We start from the raw sequence: 13,164 nt of genomic DNA, 5'->3' as shown, positions 1-13,164 counted from the left end.
AACTTATAAGGAATATTCTGTTTTATATTGTATTACAAAATAATAATTATATGTAAATTACAGGTACATACCAGAACAGTATGGGCCCCATTGCTATGAACGAGCGGTTCGAGTGTCCAGAGGGCACAGGGCCTTACATCCGAATATCCGAGTGCGTCACCGGGATTCGGGCCCAGGTAAAGAATGATGATTCGTTATTAGTATGACAGCTTATGAATTACGGTATACGAGTACGCTTCGACATTACAGGCATGTTTGTATGCGGCGACTATTTTGTTAACATAAGCACATGCTTGATGTGCCTAGACTCAATGATATTATAACTAATATGTAGGTTAAATAAAAATAAAATAAAATAGCTTTTATTTACGATCCCACCTTCCTGTGTTGCTTGTTGCATGCTAAACACTTACAAGGTAGGTATTATATTCAAATGTATTGACGTAGTATAATTAGTTTTCTTAAGTACATATTTTATTTTGGGATTCCTTTCTGGGTATAGGCCTCCTCCAGCTTTTACCACGCATCCCGATCTTGGGCTAAGTAGGGCCACCCCATGCCGGCAGTAGTTTTCTTTAGTAGTCCGCCCAGCGATTGAGTGAGCGTCCTGAGTGTCTATCCCCACTCCCTGGTCCTCTCCATTCTGTCACTCGTTTCGCGCATTTTGAGCCCTGCCCATCTCCACTTCATTTTCTTGACGTATTGTAATGCATCACTAACTTTCTTTCTCGAATGTCTTTGCTTTGATCTTGTCTTTTATCTTGACATTGAGTAGGCTTCTCTCCATCGCTCTCTGACAAACCGAATTTTTTTGAGCATTTCTTTCTGTTAAACTCCACGTCTGAGGCGTGGGTTTTCCTCTGGTCGCATACGAGTAACAACTTTTGTCTAATTTTTAATTGTCATAACACTGTGCATAAAATTGTAAGTCATAAAAATCTTTCGCTAGAATTATTCTTGAGTATAACTCGGTTTTTGTCATAAATGGTTTTTGTCAAAAAAAACTTTAGGTTAGGTTCGTTAGGTATGCATAAAAAATATATGACAACTGCTATTTATGACATCAAATATTATGGCTTAAAATGTTTGACACAATATAATATGACTTAATTTGTATGCGCAATGATTATTATGACACAAGTTGTTACATATGCGCATAATATTCTTTGGCCGTATAGAAAAGTGACTAATGTCGGATTATTATAACTAATAATTTCATAATATTCAATCCGTCGAACAGATGCTTATACTAATGTTCCTAATCCTTCCTCTAATGTAAATCTTAACATACAAATTACTTTAACTAAAATTACTAATTTAATTATGGTAAAATTTTAAGCTGTATAAAACTACGTAACTTATACTATTCGCTTATACGGCTACACTGCGTTTATTTGTTTGTAGGGCTAGCAGGGGGCCTAGCCAAGATGACAATCGTTTATAGTAAACGAAATAATAAAACGCTATCATTTATATATGAACGTAAAAGTTCATAAAAGCAAGTTAGGTTAAGTTAGAAGTGCGATCCTCACAAAGACGAACCGTTTTCATAAAAGCAGTTTAGGTAAAAACTGCGACTCCCTCCAAGACGAACTGTTGTCAGAAATGCAGGTTAGGTTAAAACTGCGACTCCCACAAAGACGAATTGTTGCCAGAAATGCAGGTTAGGTTATAACTGCGACCCTCACAAAGACGAATTGTTGGCATAATAGCAGGAAGCAGATTAGGTTAGAACTGCGACCCTCACAAAGATGGACTGTTAATAGAAAAGCAGGTTAGGTTAGGTTAGGCTTGATATTATGCATCAAATAAACTATTGTCAAGAAGTTAATATTGGGTAATTTACGCATTAGTAGTAAAAGTTTTAGGACATTTGTATTTAGGCTATACTGGTTATGCGTATAGAAGAATTCATCATAAGAATCTTATGACATTTAACCTGTAGGATGGAAATTTCTTAGACAAGTATATGCGCATATAAATTAGGATAATCAATTTATTCCGATCAATAGTTATGCCAAAGGTTGTTATGCGAAGTGAAAATAGGCAAGAAAAAATTATGCGTTCCAATATACGAGGGTGGTTTGATAAGTCAGTGACATTTTGCAAAAAAAAAAACTTTTTCACCTTTTTTAGTTTTATTTCTCTACATAATCTCATTTCAACTCCATACACTTCATCCAACGATGTTCCAGTTTTTACAAACCCTCCAAAAATATTTTTTGTCAAACCCTGAAAAATATGCTTCAGTTTCAGCTATGACTTCCTCATTTGATGAAAATATTTTCCCACCGAGCCATTTCTTCATGCGTGGGAATAAAAAAAAAATCACATGGGGCCAAATCTGGAGAATAAGGTGGGTGGGGCAGTATTTCGTAACGCAATTCTACTAATTTGGCTGTTGCGACTGCTGACGAGTGTGCAAGGGGCATTGTCGTGGTGAAAAGGATTTTCTTCTTTGCCAGATGTGGCCGTTTTTTCACAACTTCTGCGTTAATTTTTTCCAACAAAGTTGCATAATAAGGGCCTTTTATTGTTTTACCTTTCTCTAAATAATCTGTTTAAATAAATAACCCCTTTGCTGTCCCAAAAACAGTGGCCATTACCTTTCCTGCCGAATTAACGGTTTAGCTTTCTTTGGGGCCCATTTGTTAGCAGAAGTCCACTGTTTTGACTGATTTTTTGTCTCTGGCGTATAATGGTGGATCCACGTTTCATCTACCGTCACAAATCGACTTAAAAATTCATTAGGATTACGCTTGAATGTGGCTAAGCATTGCTGGGAAGTCGTTTTTGATCGGCTGTCAGCAAACGCGGCACCCATCTTGCGGAAAGGTTTTTCATATTCAAAATATTATGCAAGATATGAAGAACTCGTTCAGATGAAATGTGTACAGTCTCAGCTATATCGCGAATCTTCACTCGACGGTCATCCAAAACAATATCGTGAACTTTATTCACGACATCATCAGTGGTCACTTCAATCGGCCTTCCAGAGCGTTCTGCGTCATTGGTAGTGGTACGTCCAGAACGAAATTCTGTAAACCACTTATGTACCATTCCATGAGAAGGAGCAGATTCCCTATAATATTTTTTTGAACAGTTTTCAGTCTAATAGTTTTTCCAACAATTTTCCGATCGTTTTTGACATATGCCTCAAAATCTGTTTTATTGCCCCGCCTTTAAAAAAAAAAAACACTGCCAAGGAGTTCAGAATTGTAATTAAAAAGTTTATATGTTAAAATGATTTTTGTTTTACATAAAGTCACTGACTTCTCAAACCGTCCTCGTATTCTTTTTATTTTTATAAAACTTAACTACATGTTGTATATAGCGTTGTTGTAACACGGGCATTACATTTAACTCAACCAAACAATTAAAACTGTCATATCAATGTCATTTCGAACATCAATTTTCCGAGATAGTATTTAACGTTTAGAAGCAAATGTATGAACTCGTACTAAACACTTATCAATATGTAACCGAGCCTTAAGGCAAGTGTAGACGCTCGTAAAGGCCTTATAAGATAAAAATAAATTATTGATTATCTCCGAAATGGAGTTAATTAGAATACCGGTGTAATTGAGAATGTTACTTAATTTAAGCTTGGGGTAGACCCTTGAAAAACACGGTATATAAATATGCTAATGGCCCCGCGAGAATATCTAGATTTTCTTTTATTATGGATAAAGGAATGTCGTCGTGATCCACATATTTCTTAGATTTCATATTTTTTACGATCTTCATTATTTCTTGGGCATTTATGTCATTGAAAGTTATGTCGTTATTTGTATTATGCTCTAATATATTTATAGCTAAGTTAGGGTTAAGGAATTGCCCCCTACTACTTATGTCTTTATCAAATACACTAGAAAAGGTTTCTGCTACCTCATGAGGATCGCTTATTAGTATGGTCAAGTTAAGGAAAAGTATGGAAGTAAGTCGTGTAGTCGTGGTTCTTTTTGGATTCGTTAGAGGGCGCAACTAGATTGTTTCCCCCGAGTTGCACCGTTTCTATTATGTACGGAAGACCGTAAAATTTTAGGTATAAAATATAAAGTGCCGTAATTTTGGAGTAAGTTAAAAGCTATTGTATAGAAAACACCTCGGTGTATCTTAATTAAAAAGATGTGCGATGTATGATACCCTAAAAAAATTTTTTTTTCGATTGCAGCTCGAGGATAGTCAGTCGGTTGGTGCGATCTCAAGTTAAGCTTTTTAAAGCATTATAAACATTCAGTTAACTTTGCACGCCTGGGCAAATTATGGAACATGTATTTTTAATTCTTTTGTACATTGTGCTTCGGGGGAAATTAAGAGAGACGTGAAATTTTAAAAACGGTACTTATCTAAAGACACTACATTTGCACTAATTACAATTAATCGCAATGAACTGCAAGCGAGGGTGGGAGGCAGCACACGGCGCGGGGCGCGCGGGGCGGGGAGATAGCGCAGCGCGCAGCTAGGGCTAGGGTTTGCAATATCTGTAAATTTTTCGAAACCGGATATTTCGGATACATAGAAATAGGATGAACAAGAACAACTGTCAAATTCCAAAAGTGCGACCAAAAATGAAATGCAAGTGTGTGCGTAAATTGTCTATGTGAAATCAAAAATAGTGATGTCATGTTTCAACACATTAATAATCTATCGGTGTTTGACTGCTTTATCGACTACTTATTCAAATGTGTTTGATTTAATAAAAAAATGTTATAGGTATGAGCATTATTACCACTATTATACCCTATTAGTCCTTATAGTGCGTTTAATTTTTTTTATTTGAATTTCGTGCCTCTTTCTACTTACAAGTTAAGTTGGGTGTGTAATTGTGTATACGCTTTGTACAAGCTGTCTGCTGTTTTGTGTTTCCTTGTGTTAGCGGTAAAGCCGTGGTAAATTGGCTAAAATGTAAGTACTTCACTTTCCAAAGTGAAGTTTAAATTTACAGCTAAACATATGCACCTTCGAAAAAGATATTATAACCACTTTTGGGTACGTAAGTAAGTAAGTAAGTAATAGTAGATTATGCACCAAGGGGATAAAGTACTGTTTTATGTCACGGGCGCGATATTGAATCCTGAACGTAAGGAAGGACTTAGATTTAACTCCGGAGCGCTACGAGGGGGTTATTAGTTGTCTAAAACTGAGTCCTGAGTTCAATGAGGGATTCAAGCGCACCCAAGACAAAAACAGCTTATTTCCGAGGAATATGCTCTACTATTCTTACCTCCTGCGAGACAATAAAAAAACTAAGGCTACTAGAATAGTACATTACGATACAAGTGCGAAGAATAGGAAATTATCTATTCGCACATGTATCGTACATTTTTTACAGTACATATGGCCCTTTAAATGTTCGACACAGTAACGTAATATGCTAATTTTCGCACTAGTGCTATAAAGTAGCACCATATGTACTGTAAACAATATTTTATTAAAATAAATCAAAAAAGAAAATGAATATTTGATACACAGCTCCAAGCGTCTTGTAGCACTCGCGGCTTTTGTTTTTTTTCCAATTTATTTATTCATAAACAATATTCAGCTTGTGGTGGCCAGTACGGTTTTTGAATAAATAACTTCGATTTTCAAATCAGTGCGGCGACCGCCGCGCCGCGTGTGCCGCCGTACGGGCTTCATGAAATTAGACTTTAAAAACGTAACAATAAGAACTATGATAAGTGAAATCACATTATAACTCGGCGGGTTATAATGAAATTCAGTACAATATTACTACCCGGCTAAAGCCAAGGGCTATAATGATTTACTTTCGGTAAGGTTTGCATGATATATAATTTGGCATTGTCGAGCAGGTGGTGTGAAAATATTCTTTATTGCACCAACAATTATACAATTTACATACATGTAAATTGTATAATTGTTGGTAATAAATTTTAAAGGGAAATAGAACCAGGTGGTCTTAACGCTAAAAAACGATCTCTTCCAGACAAGCTTTTAGTCTGGAGGCAACAGGCCTTTTGTTGAGAAAAGTCGTCGACATCTCTTGTAAATACCTAAAACTGGTATGGATATGTTCCTCGTTGTCTCCAGAATACGAACTGACCGGTTTTAGTTCATGGAGAGGGGGACGGGTCAAAAGGGGGGGGGGGGGGGGGGGGGGGGGGAGATGGCGCCCGAATATCATTGATATTTATTCACATCTTGAGTCCTATGGGACCGATCGGTTAGTGTGAGGTGTCGTTTGAAAGATAATTAAACGTACTATTATTGCTTCTTAATAACTGTAGTCATAACTGTAGTCGTTTACAAAATATTCTGAAGAATCTGTACCTTTCCAAAAGAAGGTATAACCTCCTCCGCTTTCTACCAGCTCTCCTTCGTCGGCAAGGTGTGTCTCGCTGACAGCAGCCACATCTACATTGTATCGGCCGAGTTCCCGAGCTACTATTGCGGTCTTTCTTTCCGGACAGGCATTCTCTTTGCGGTCAAGAAGCGGTCGCACGTTCCACGCGCCGAATGTAATTTTTTGCTTTTGGACAGCCTTGTTTCTTATGTTGCGTCGACCACGATTCAAAAGATGCGGAGGCAGCCGCGGTTACTACCATCCCTTGTTAGGGGGGTGAGCTTTCTTTAGGGCACCTTTTCTAGCCCCCTCCCTGGCTAAGCGGGGAAAGCAGTACCTCCCTAAATAGGGCTGCTTTGTCACCCTGGGTGCTGCCGAGTTCTCTCTGTCACCCCATTGCAGAGCGAAGGCGACCACGGCGCATACTGCGCCCCCAGGGTCGTTAGTGTGCAGACATCAGACAAAGCCCGGCTTGCATCAAATCGGACCTCTCTACCTCAACCCATCGCCACTGGACTTTGTGTATGATCGGAGTCCTTTGTTCAGAAACTGTCAAGTGCGCAGGAAATATTAAGGTGCACAAGCGTACGCGCAAACGCAGATGCACACTTTCGTCGTCACCCGTCTTGACCCAGTGGAGCGGAGAACCGATACGACTGGAGATGGGGGTCTGATACTGAGTCTGGATGATAACTACGCCCTCTATCATCGCCCTAGGTCATCCACCTTGCCTTGTTATCCCGCCGGGTCCACCAAACTCGACTGTATATCTACTTTGATCTGCCTTTCCCGTCGGAGTAAGCTTATGCATTTAGAGCGAGAGGTTTTCGCTGTAAGTCCTACCATGGGCAGGTTCCCCTCACCAGTTTAGCCCGCGAACTGACGCAGTTTACCGGGGTGTGGCCGCTGCATGCACTACAGCTTCTTGGAGCCACTGGCGAGAGTGTGGGAACATCTGCAGTCAGTGAGGCACCAACGTCTTCAGTAGACCGGTTAGCGATGCCCCAAATAATGGGTGCTAGGTGACCCACTATACCCCTAGGCATATATGAACGTGCTCGTAGGTAGTAATAATATAACTACTTATTACTTTTGATTCATCTGGACACGACATGACTCGACTACAAGTTTAAATTCCATTACAATAAGAAAACCACATCAACACGCACACACATTGCCACATATCTACCTAATGTTATTTAAATCACGGATGCAGAAGGTATTTGCCAATGATAAATAATTAAATTTAATATACATACTAAATATAGTAAAGAAAAAACCTAAAAATAAATTACAATTTGATCAAAATCGAGCGTATAAATAAAAAAAAATATTTGGGGACAATCTTACACCGATTGATCTAGCCTCGTTCGTACAAATCGTCGATTTTCATTTTGATCAGAGGAAAAATACAGAAATCCAAGATAATGGGCGTTTTTTTCATGTTTGACCTAAAATTCGTTATAAAGGTCCTCTCGGATCCTCAGATATCGATTTTCATCTTGATCGGATGACAAATTCTAAATTTCTAACCGGCGGCATTTTTTTTAAATTTTGATTTCAAATTCATAATAAAAGGCTTCTCGGATCCTCAGATATCGGTCTTCATCATGTCAGCAAAATTTAATAATCCCAAATGCAAGCTGGTTTTTTTCCAATTTTGACCTATCGAATTTACATTAATTTCTATCTGACATATTTCTGTGCCACCTAAGCATCGCAGGTGGCCTATAAGATGAACGATACAATGTATTAATTGGCTCGGAAGCTTAATTGCCTTTAAACACATGTGACAAACGAACAAATAATTAGCCTGTAAAAATGTAAATAATAATAAATTATACAAAATATTGCATTTAAAACATGTTCTATATTGCATGAAAACATCTACTTAGAGTATGTTCCATTGTCATGTATTTTCAAGTGACAACGCTACAGCCAATCACAGCGCCTCATTTTATAATAGACCAATCGTAGTTTGGGTGGTTTAAATTGACTCATCATGGTTGAACGAAGTTTCGTCGAAGAAAACAAGACCTAAACTTTGACGAGTTGCAATTGGTCCGTTAGGAGTATTGCGAAACAATAGTGGGGCCACTTTTACGCTGATATTTTGATTGAAGTTAGTCTTCCATGCTTTTTTCGTTCGCTGGTTTTAAGGCACTTTCCCTCCAGGGCCCATTATGTTTGTCTTTTTTAGGCTTCCGTACCCAAAGGGTCAAACAGGGCCCTATTACTGAGACTCCGCTATCCGTCCGTCCGTTCGTCCGTCCGTCTGTCACCAGGCTTTATCTCATGAATCGTGATAGTTCGCCAGTTGAAATTATTATAAAAAACAGAATAAAATAGATATTTCTTTCCAATCTCGAGGTTCTCGTCCAATCACCGAAGTTAAGCAACGTCAGGCGGGGTCAGTACTTGGATGGGTGACCGTTTTTATAGAGAATGGTAGTTCTAAGGTCACATTAAAATTATACGGACCTAAAACACCTTTTCGATTTCTATAATCAATTGGAAAGACACTGTTAACGACCTTGATTAAACAAAATGTCTCTTTCCCCATTCTGACAGTAGTAAGTATATAGTATCTACCAAGAGCACCTATAGGTCACGCCGATGGCGCCGCGTCGGCGGCGGCTGCGCGAAGTTTTTGTCAGCGGCGGCGGCGCGCTAGCGCGGCGCGGCGCTTATACCTAAGATAAACACATACTTATACATATACATAGAAAACACCCATGATTCAGTAACAAGTATCTGTGTTCATCACACAAATAAATGTCCTTACCGGGATTCGAGCCCAGGACTACTCACTAGGTCAGACCGGTCGTTAATGTATATATGTAGAATGTGTATTTAATTTATTGTAGGATTCCCGTGCATTTACGTTTGACCCCCGGAACATCGTGACGAGTAGCAGGCGGGGGTTCGCCGGAGACAGCCGGGGCAACCAGATGTACCTAAGCCAGCCGCTCCGGCAGCATAACGCTGACTTCTCCGAGAACGAGTCCAACCTCAGTGAAGACGAGTGCAAGTCCCTCAACGCTAGTCACTCTAACATAGGTACACAACTATTTATTTATTATTACAAGTTTGTGTATCCTTGTCTGATCTGCAGCAAGTGATGACAAAGAAAAAAGCTTGCACGAACGAGTTTATTCCTTATGAAAACTGGCTTCAGCTTGTGTTTTCGTTAACTACGTGTTTGTGCGCAGTTCAACCTTGGTTATTAAAATATGCTCATTACTATGGATGTGGGCATAAGAAAGGAAGAATCGCATGTGCAATGTATTATTCACACATCTCCCACTTCATTCTTGACAAACAATGTTGACACGTCGATGGATCAAATCTAAATGTTAAATATTTGTCTTTTTGCAGGAGACTGGTCTGTGACAAAATCTTTTACAAAACTGGCGGTTGGCCCTAGGAAAAACGGCATCCCGGACGATGGTACGTTTGTTACTTAATTTACATTAGGGCGTGTTTAAACGGGTGTCATTTCTATCGGCGATATGGGCCGTGGCCCGTAACTACGAGGGCTGCTATTTATATATCCGGAATTACAATCTTCTTAAATAGTATATTTGACCTCCATGGTAAAATTTGGACCTTTTTTAAGTACTGGCCGGTATATTTTTTCTTTCTTATTAACGCTAGTGTTTTGTTTTTGACGGGTTTTAAATGTTATCTCGCTGCAAGAATGGAACTCACTCGTGAAAATATTCGTGCTATGATTTATTATGATTTTCGGCGTGGTTTAACGCAACAACAGTGCATAGACCAACTAACTTCAACTTTTGGTGATGAAGTTCCATCTAAAACTACTGTGTATCACTGGTTTAGTGAGTTCAATCGATGACGTAGTATGCTTACGGACGAAGTTAAGGCAGATCGCCCGAAATCGGTCGTTGTACCACAAAATATTGAGGCTGTGCGAAAACTTATAATGGACGACCGACATGTTACGTACCGCGAGATAGAGGCGACTCTGGGTATTTCTATGACTAGCATTAATAGCATATTACATGATCATTTAGCTGTAAAAAAAAAATTGTTGGCGTTGGATACCGCACAACTTAACTAAGGAGCAAAAAGATGCTCGCGTCGAATGGTGCAATAAAATGTTAAAAAAATATAACCGTGGTGACTCAAAGGCCGTTTATAACATCTATACAGGTGACGAATCCTGGATCTATGCATACGATTCCGAAACGAAGCAACAATCAACGGTATGGGTGTTTCAAAATGAGCCGAACCCTACGAAAGTTACTCGTGCAAAAAGTATATTGAAACAAATGGTGGCCTGCTTCTTCGGTATTAATGGCCATGTAGCTACAGTGCCACTAGAAAACCGTAAAACGGTTAATTCAGATTGGTACACGACCATTTGCTTACCGGAAATATTTGAACAAATTCGTAAAACTAACCAGCGACGAAGAATCATTCTGCATCATGATAATGCCAGCTGTCATACGTCACGCGAAATAACTCTATTTTTGGAAGGTCAAAATGTGGAATTAACGGGTCATCCGCCGTACAGTCCTGACTTGGCACCCAATGATTTTTATTTATTTCCCAATATAAAAATTAAATTACGCGGTCAACGATTTTCGACCGCTGAAGATGCTGTCGACGCATTCAAACAACACGTTATGGAGGTACCTCAGGCGGAGTGGCAGAAGTGCTTCAAAAATTGGTTCACACAAATGCAAAAGTGCATAGATCATCAAGGGGAATACTTTGAAAAACAATAAAACCATTTTCAGCCGTGTACGTTTGTTTGTTTTTTTGTTTCCGGATATATAAGTAGCAACCCTCGTATTTGGTTGGGCGCCTATCTCTTAGGTGCTCGAGCCAGAAACCTAGCCTAGCCGCTAGTCTCACATTGCCCTATATAAAAATGTAGCATTTTAAATTCAACAACCACTATTTTCTTACAGGACCACCAGTGCCGCCTCGGCCACCTAAGACCTTAGGAGTCACATCAAAGAATAACTTGCATAAAGATGTCTACCTTGGACCAAAATACAACGAACCCATGGATTCTAACGATAATGTTTTTGTAAGTTGTTACTTGATTTATTAATCACATAAAATTTTCGTTATAACGTAATAATAATAGAGTTATCTTATTCCAATACTGTTCAAGAACTGCAGAGTAGTTCGTGCATTTCTATAGGGAGTATGACTGCAATGCGTTCAGAGTGTAGCACTAGCACTTAAACCATAGAGTAACTTATACCATAGAGAAATAAGTAGGCATAGAGTGCTCCACTCCATACATTAGTTTTTTTACCAAAACGATTATTATTTTCGTCGTCAAGTAGCGGATTTATCAGTACCGCTACTACGAAAACGAAAATAATAAGCGTTTTGGTAAGAAAGCTGATGTATGGAGTGAGCACTCTATGCTTACTTTTTTTCTCTACGCTTATACATATTATTCCTTGAACAGTTTTTTGACAAGTTTTCACAATTAATTTGTTACGGATAGAGTCTGTGCGCAAAGAGAATAGTCGTGGAATATACGGGAACCAATGCATTCTATGACTTTTTCCGCACAGACTCTAAAAATGACATTGATGCGTCAAGGCGGTTTGTTTACACAAGGCGTACTGCGAAACGCGAAAATCTAAATTTCATTATCTGCCTCTATCGCTCGAATACGCAAGAGTGATAGAGAGGCAGATAAGAAACTTTATGTTTTCGTGTTTCGCGGTAGGCCCTCTGTTTGTACTAGTGGCACGGGTTTTGTGTAATTAAGGACCGTATTGAAAAGTGAGTAGTCTAGCCTGGGATCCTATAAATATGTATAACTAATAAATATGAACTTTTTAGTAGATTACAATCATTAGTTATAGGTATCATTTAAATATAGAAATAAAATGATTTTACATTAAAATTGTTTAACTGGGACGGATTAATTTAGAGACATTGAATTTTTTTGGACGACTGGTACAAAACCAAGGGCATAAAAAAGATGTACTTAACTGCCCTGAAGGTCGCCTTGCCGAAACCATTATGTATCGGCAGCTCTAAAAAATTTCAAACTTGATACATCAGTTGATAGCTTGACGTCTGTAATTAGCGGATTACATAACGGAATCTTACGTAACGGACGGGAATGTGTGATGGCGGATGTTACCTGCTATACGTTTGTTTACCTATAATAAGTACACCTTTCTTAATTGTACTTACTACTCATTAAGCATGCAGTTAAGCGGAGTGATGCATTTGCACCACGCATAAACTTCTTTTAACAAGTTTTAGTGGTGTATCTTAGTTTTAAGTTCTTTGTGTGATTTGTTGTGATATATAAAAAAAAAAAGAGACGATGGTAAGAGACCGGAAGGAATGTCACTAATTCCGTGGAAGATGGGACGGGTGCTGGTGTGGGACGCCACATGTGTAGACACCCTAGCCCCGTCTCATCTCCACGGCACAACTACAAAAGCCGGCGCGGCGGCAGAGGCGGCCGAAAAATTACAAAAGATCAAATATAGGGGTCTCGGCCCCGAATACGATTTCGTACCTTTTGGCGTCGAGACCCTTGGCCCGTGGGGTCCGAATGCATCTACACTATTCAAGGTATTATCCAAAAAAATAGCAGACGCTACCGGTGATCGTAGAGCTGGCAGCTTCCTCGCACAGAGAATAAGTATTGCGATACAACGAGGAAATGCTGCCAGCATCTACGGCACCATGCCGCAGGGGGATAGTTTTTAATTATTTATTTTAAGATTACTTTTATTTATTTTTAGATTTAGATTTTAAGTTTTATATGTATTATGTTGTGTTTTTAAATAAATTGTATTTGTTGTCACTCTCAACAAAAAAATAATACTAAATATATTAAATAT

At 38.9% G+C, this 13,164-nt stretch overlaps 1 protein-coding gene across 1 annotated transcript in view; it reads left to right on the top strand.

The window, feature by feature from the left end:
* Nucleotides 1-13,164, top strand: part of LOC133516065 (uncharacterized) — a 33,295-nt gene that overhangs the window by 8,003 nt on the left and 12,128 nt on the right. The window contains exons 4-7 of the mRNA XM_061848780.1: nucleotides 64-176; nucleotides 9,172-9,364; nucleotides 9,683-9,754; nucleotides 11,245-11,366. Of these exons, the coding sequence (XP_061704764.1) occupies nucleotides 64-176; nucleotides 9,172-9,364; nucleotides 9,683-9,754; nucleotides 11,245-11,366 (500 nt within the window). The remainder of the gene's footprint in view (nucleotides 1-63; nucleotides 177-9,171; nucleotides 9,365-9,682; nucleotides 9,755-11,244; nucleotides 11,367-13,164) is intronic.

Source organism: Cydia pomonella, chromosome 1, assembly GCF_033807575.1.
Source record: "Cydia pomonella isolate Wapato2018A chromosome 1, ilCydPomo1, whole genome shotgun sequence".
Taxonomy (NCBI): Eukaryota; Metazoa; Arthropoda; class Insecta; order Lepidoptera; family Tortricidae; genus Cydia; species Cydia pomonella.
Note: the sequence above shows the minus strand (reverse complement) of the source record. Positions and strands in the feature narration are given on the sequence as shown.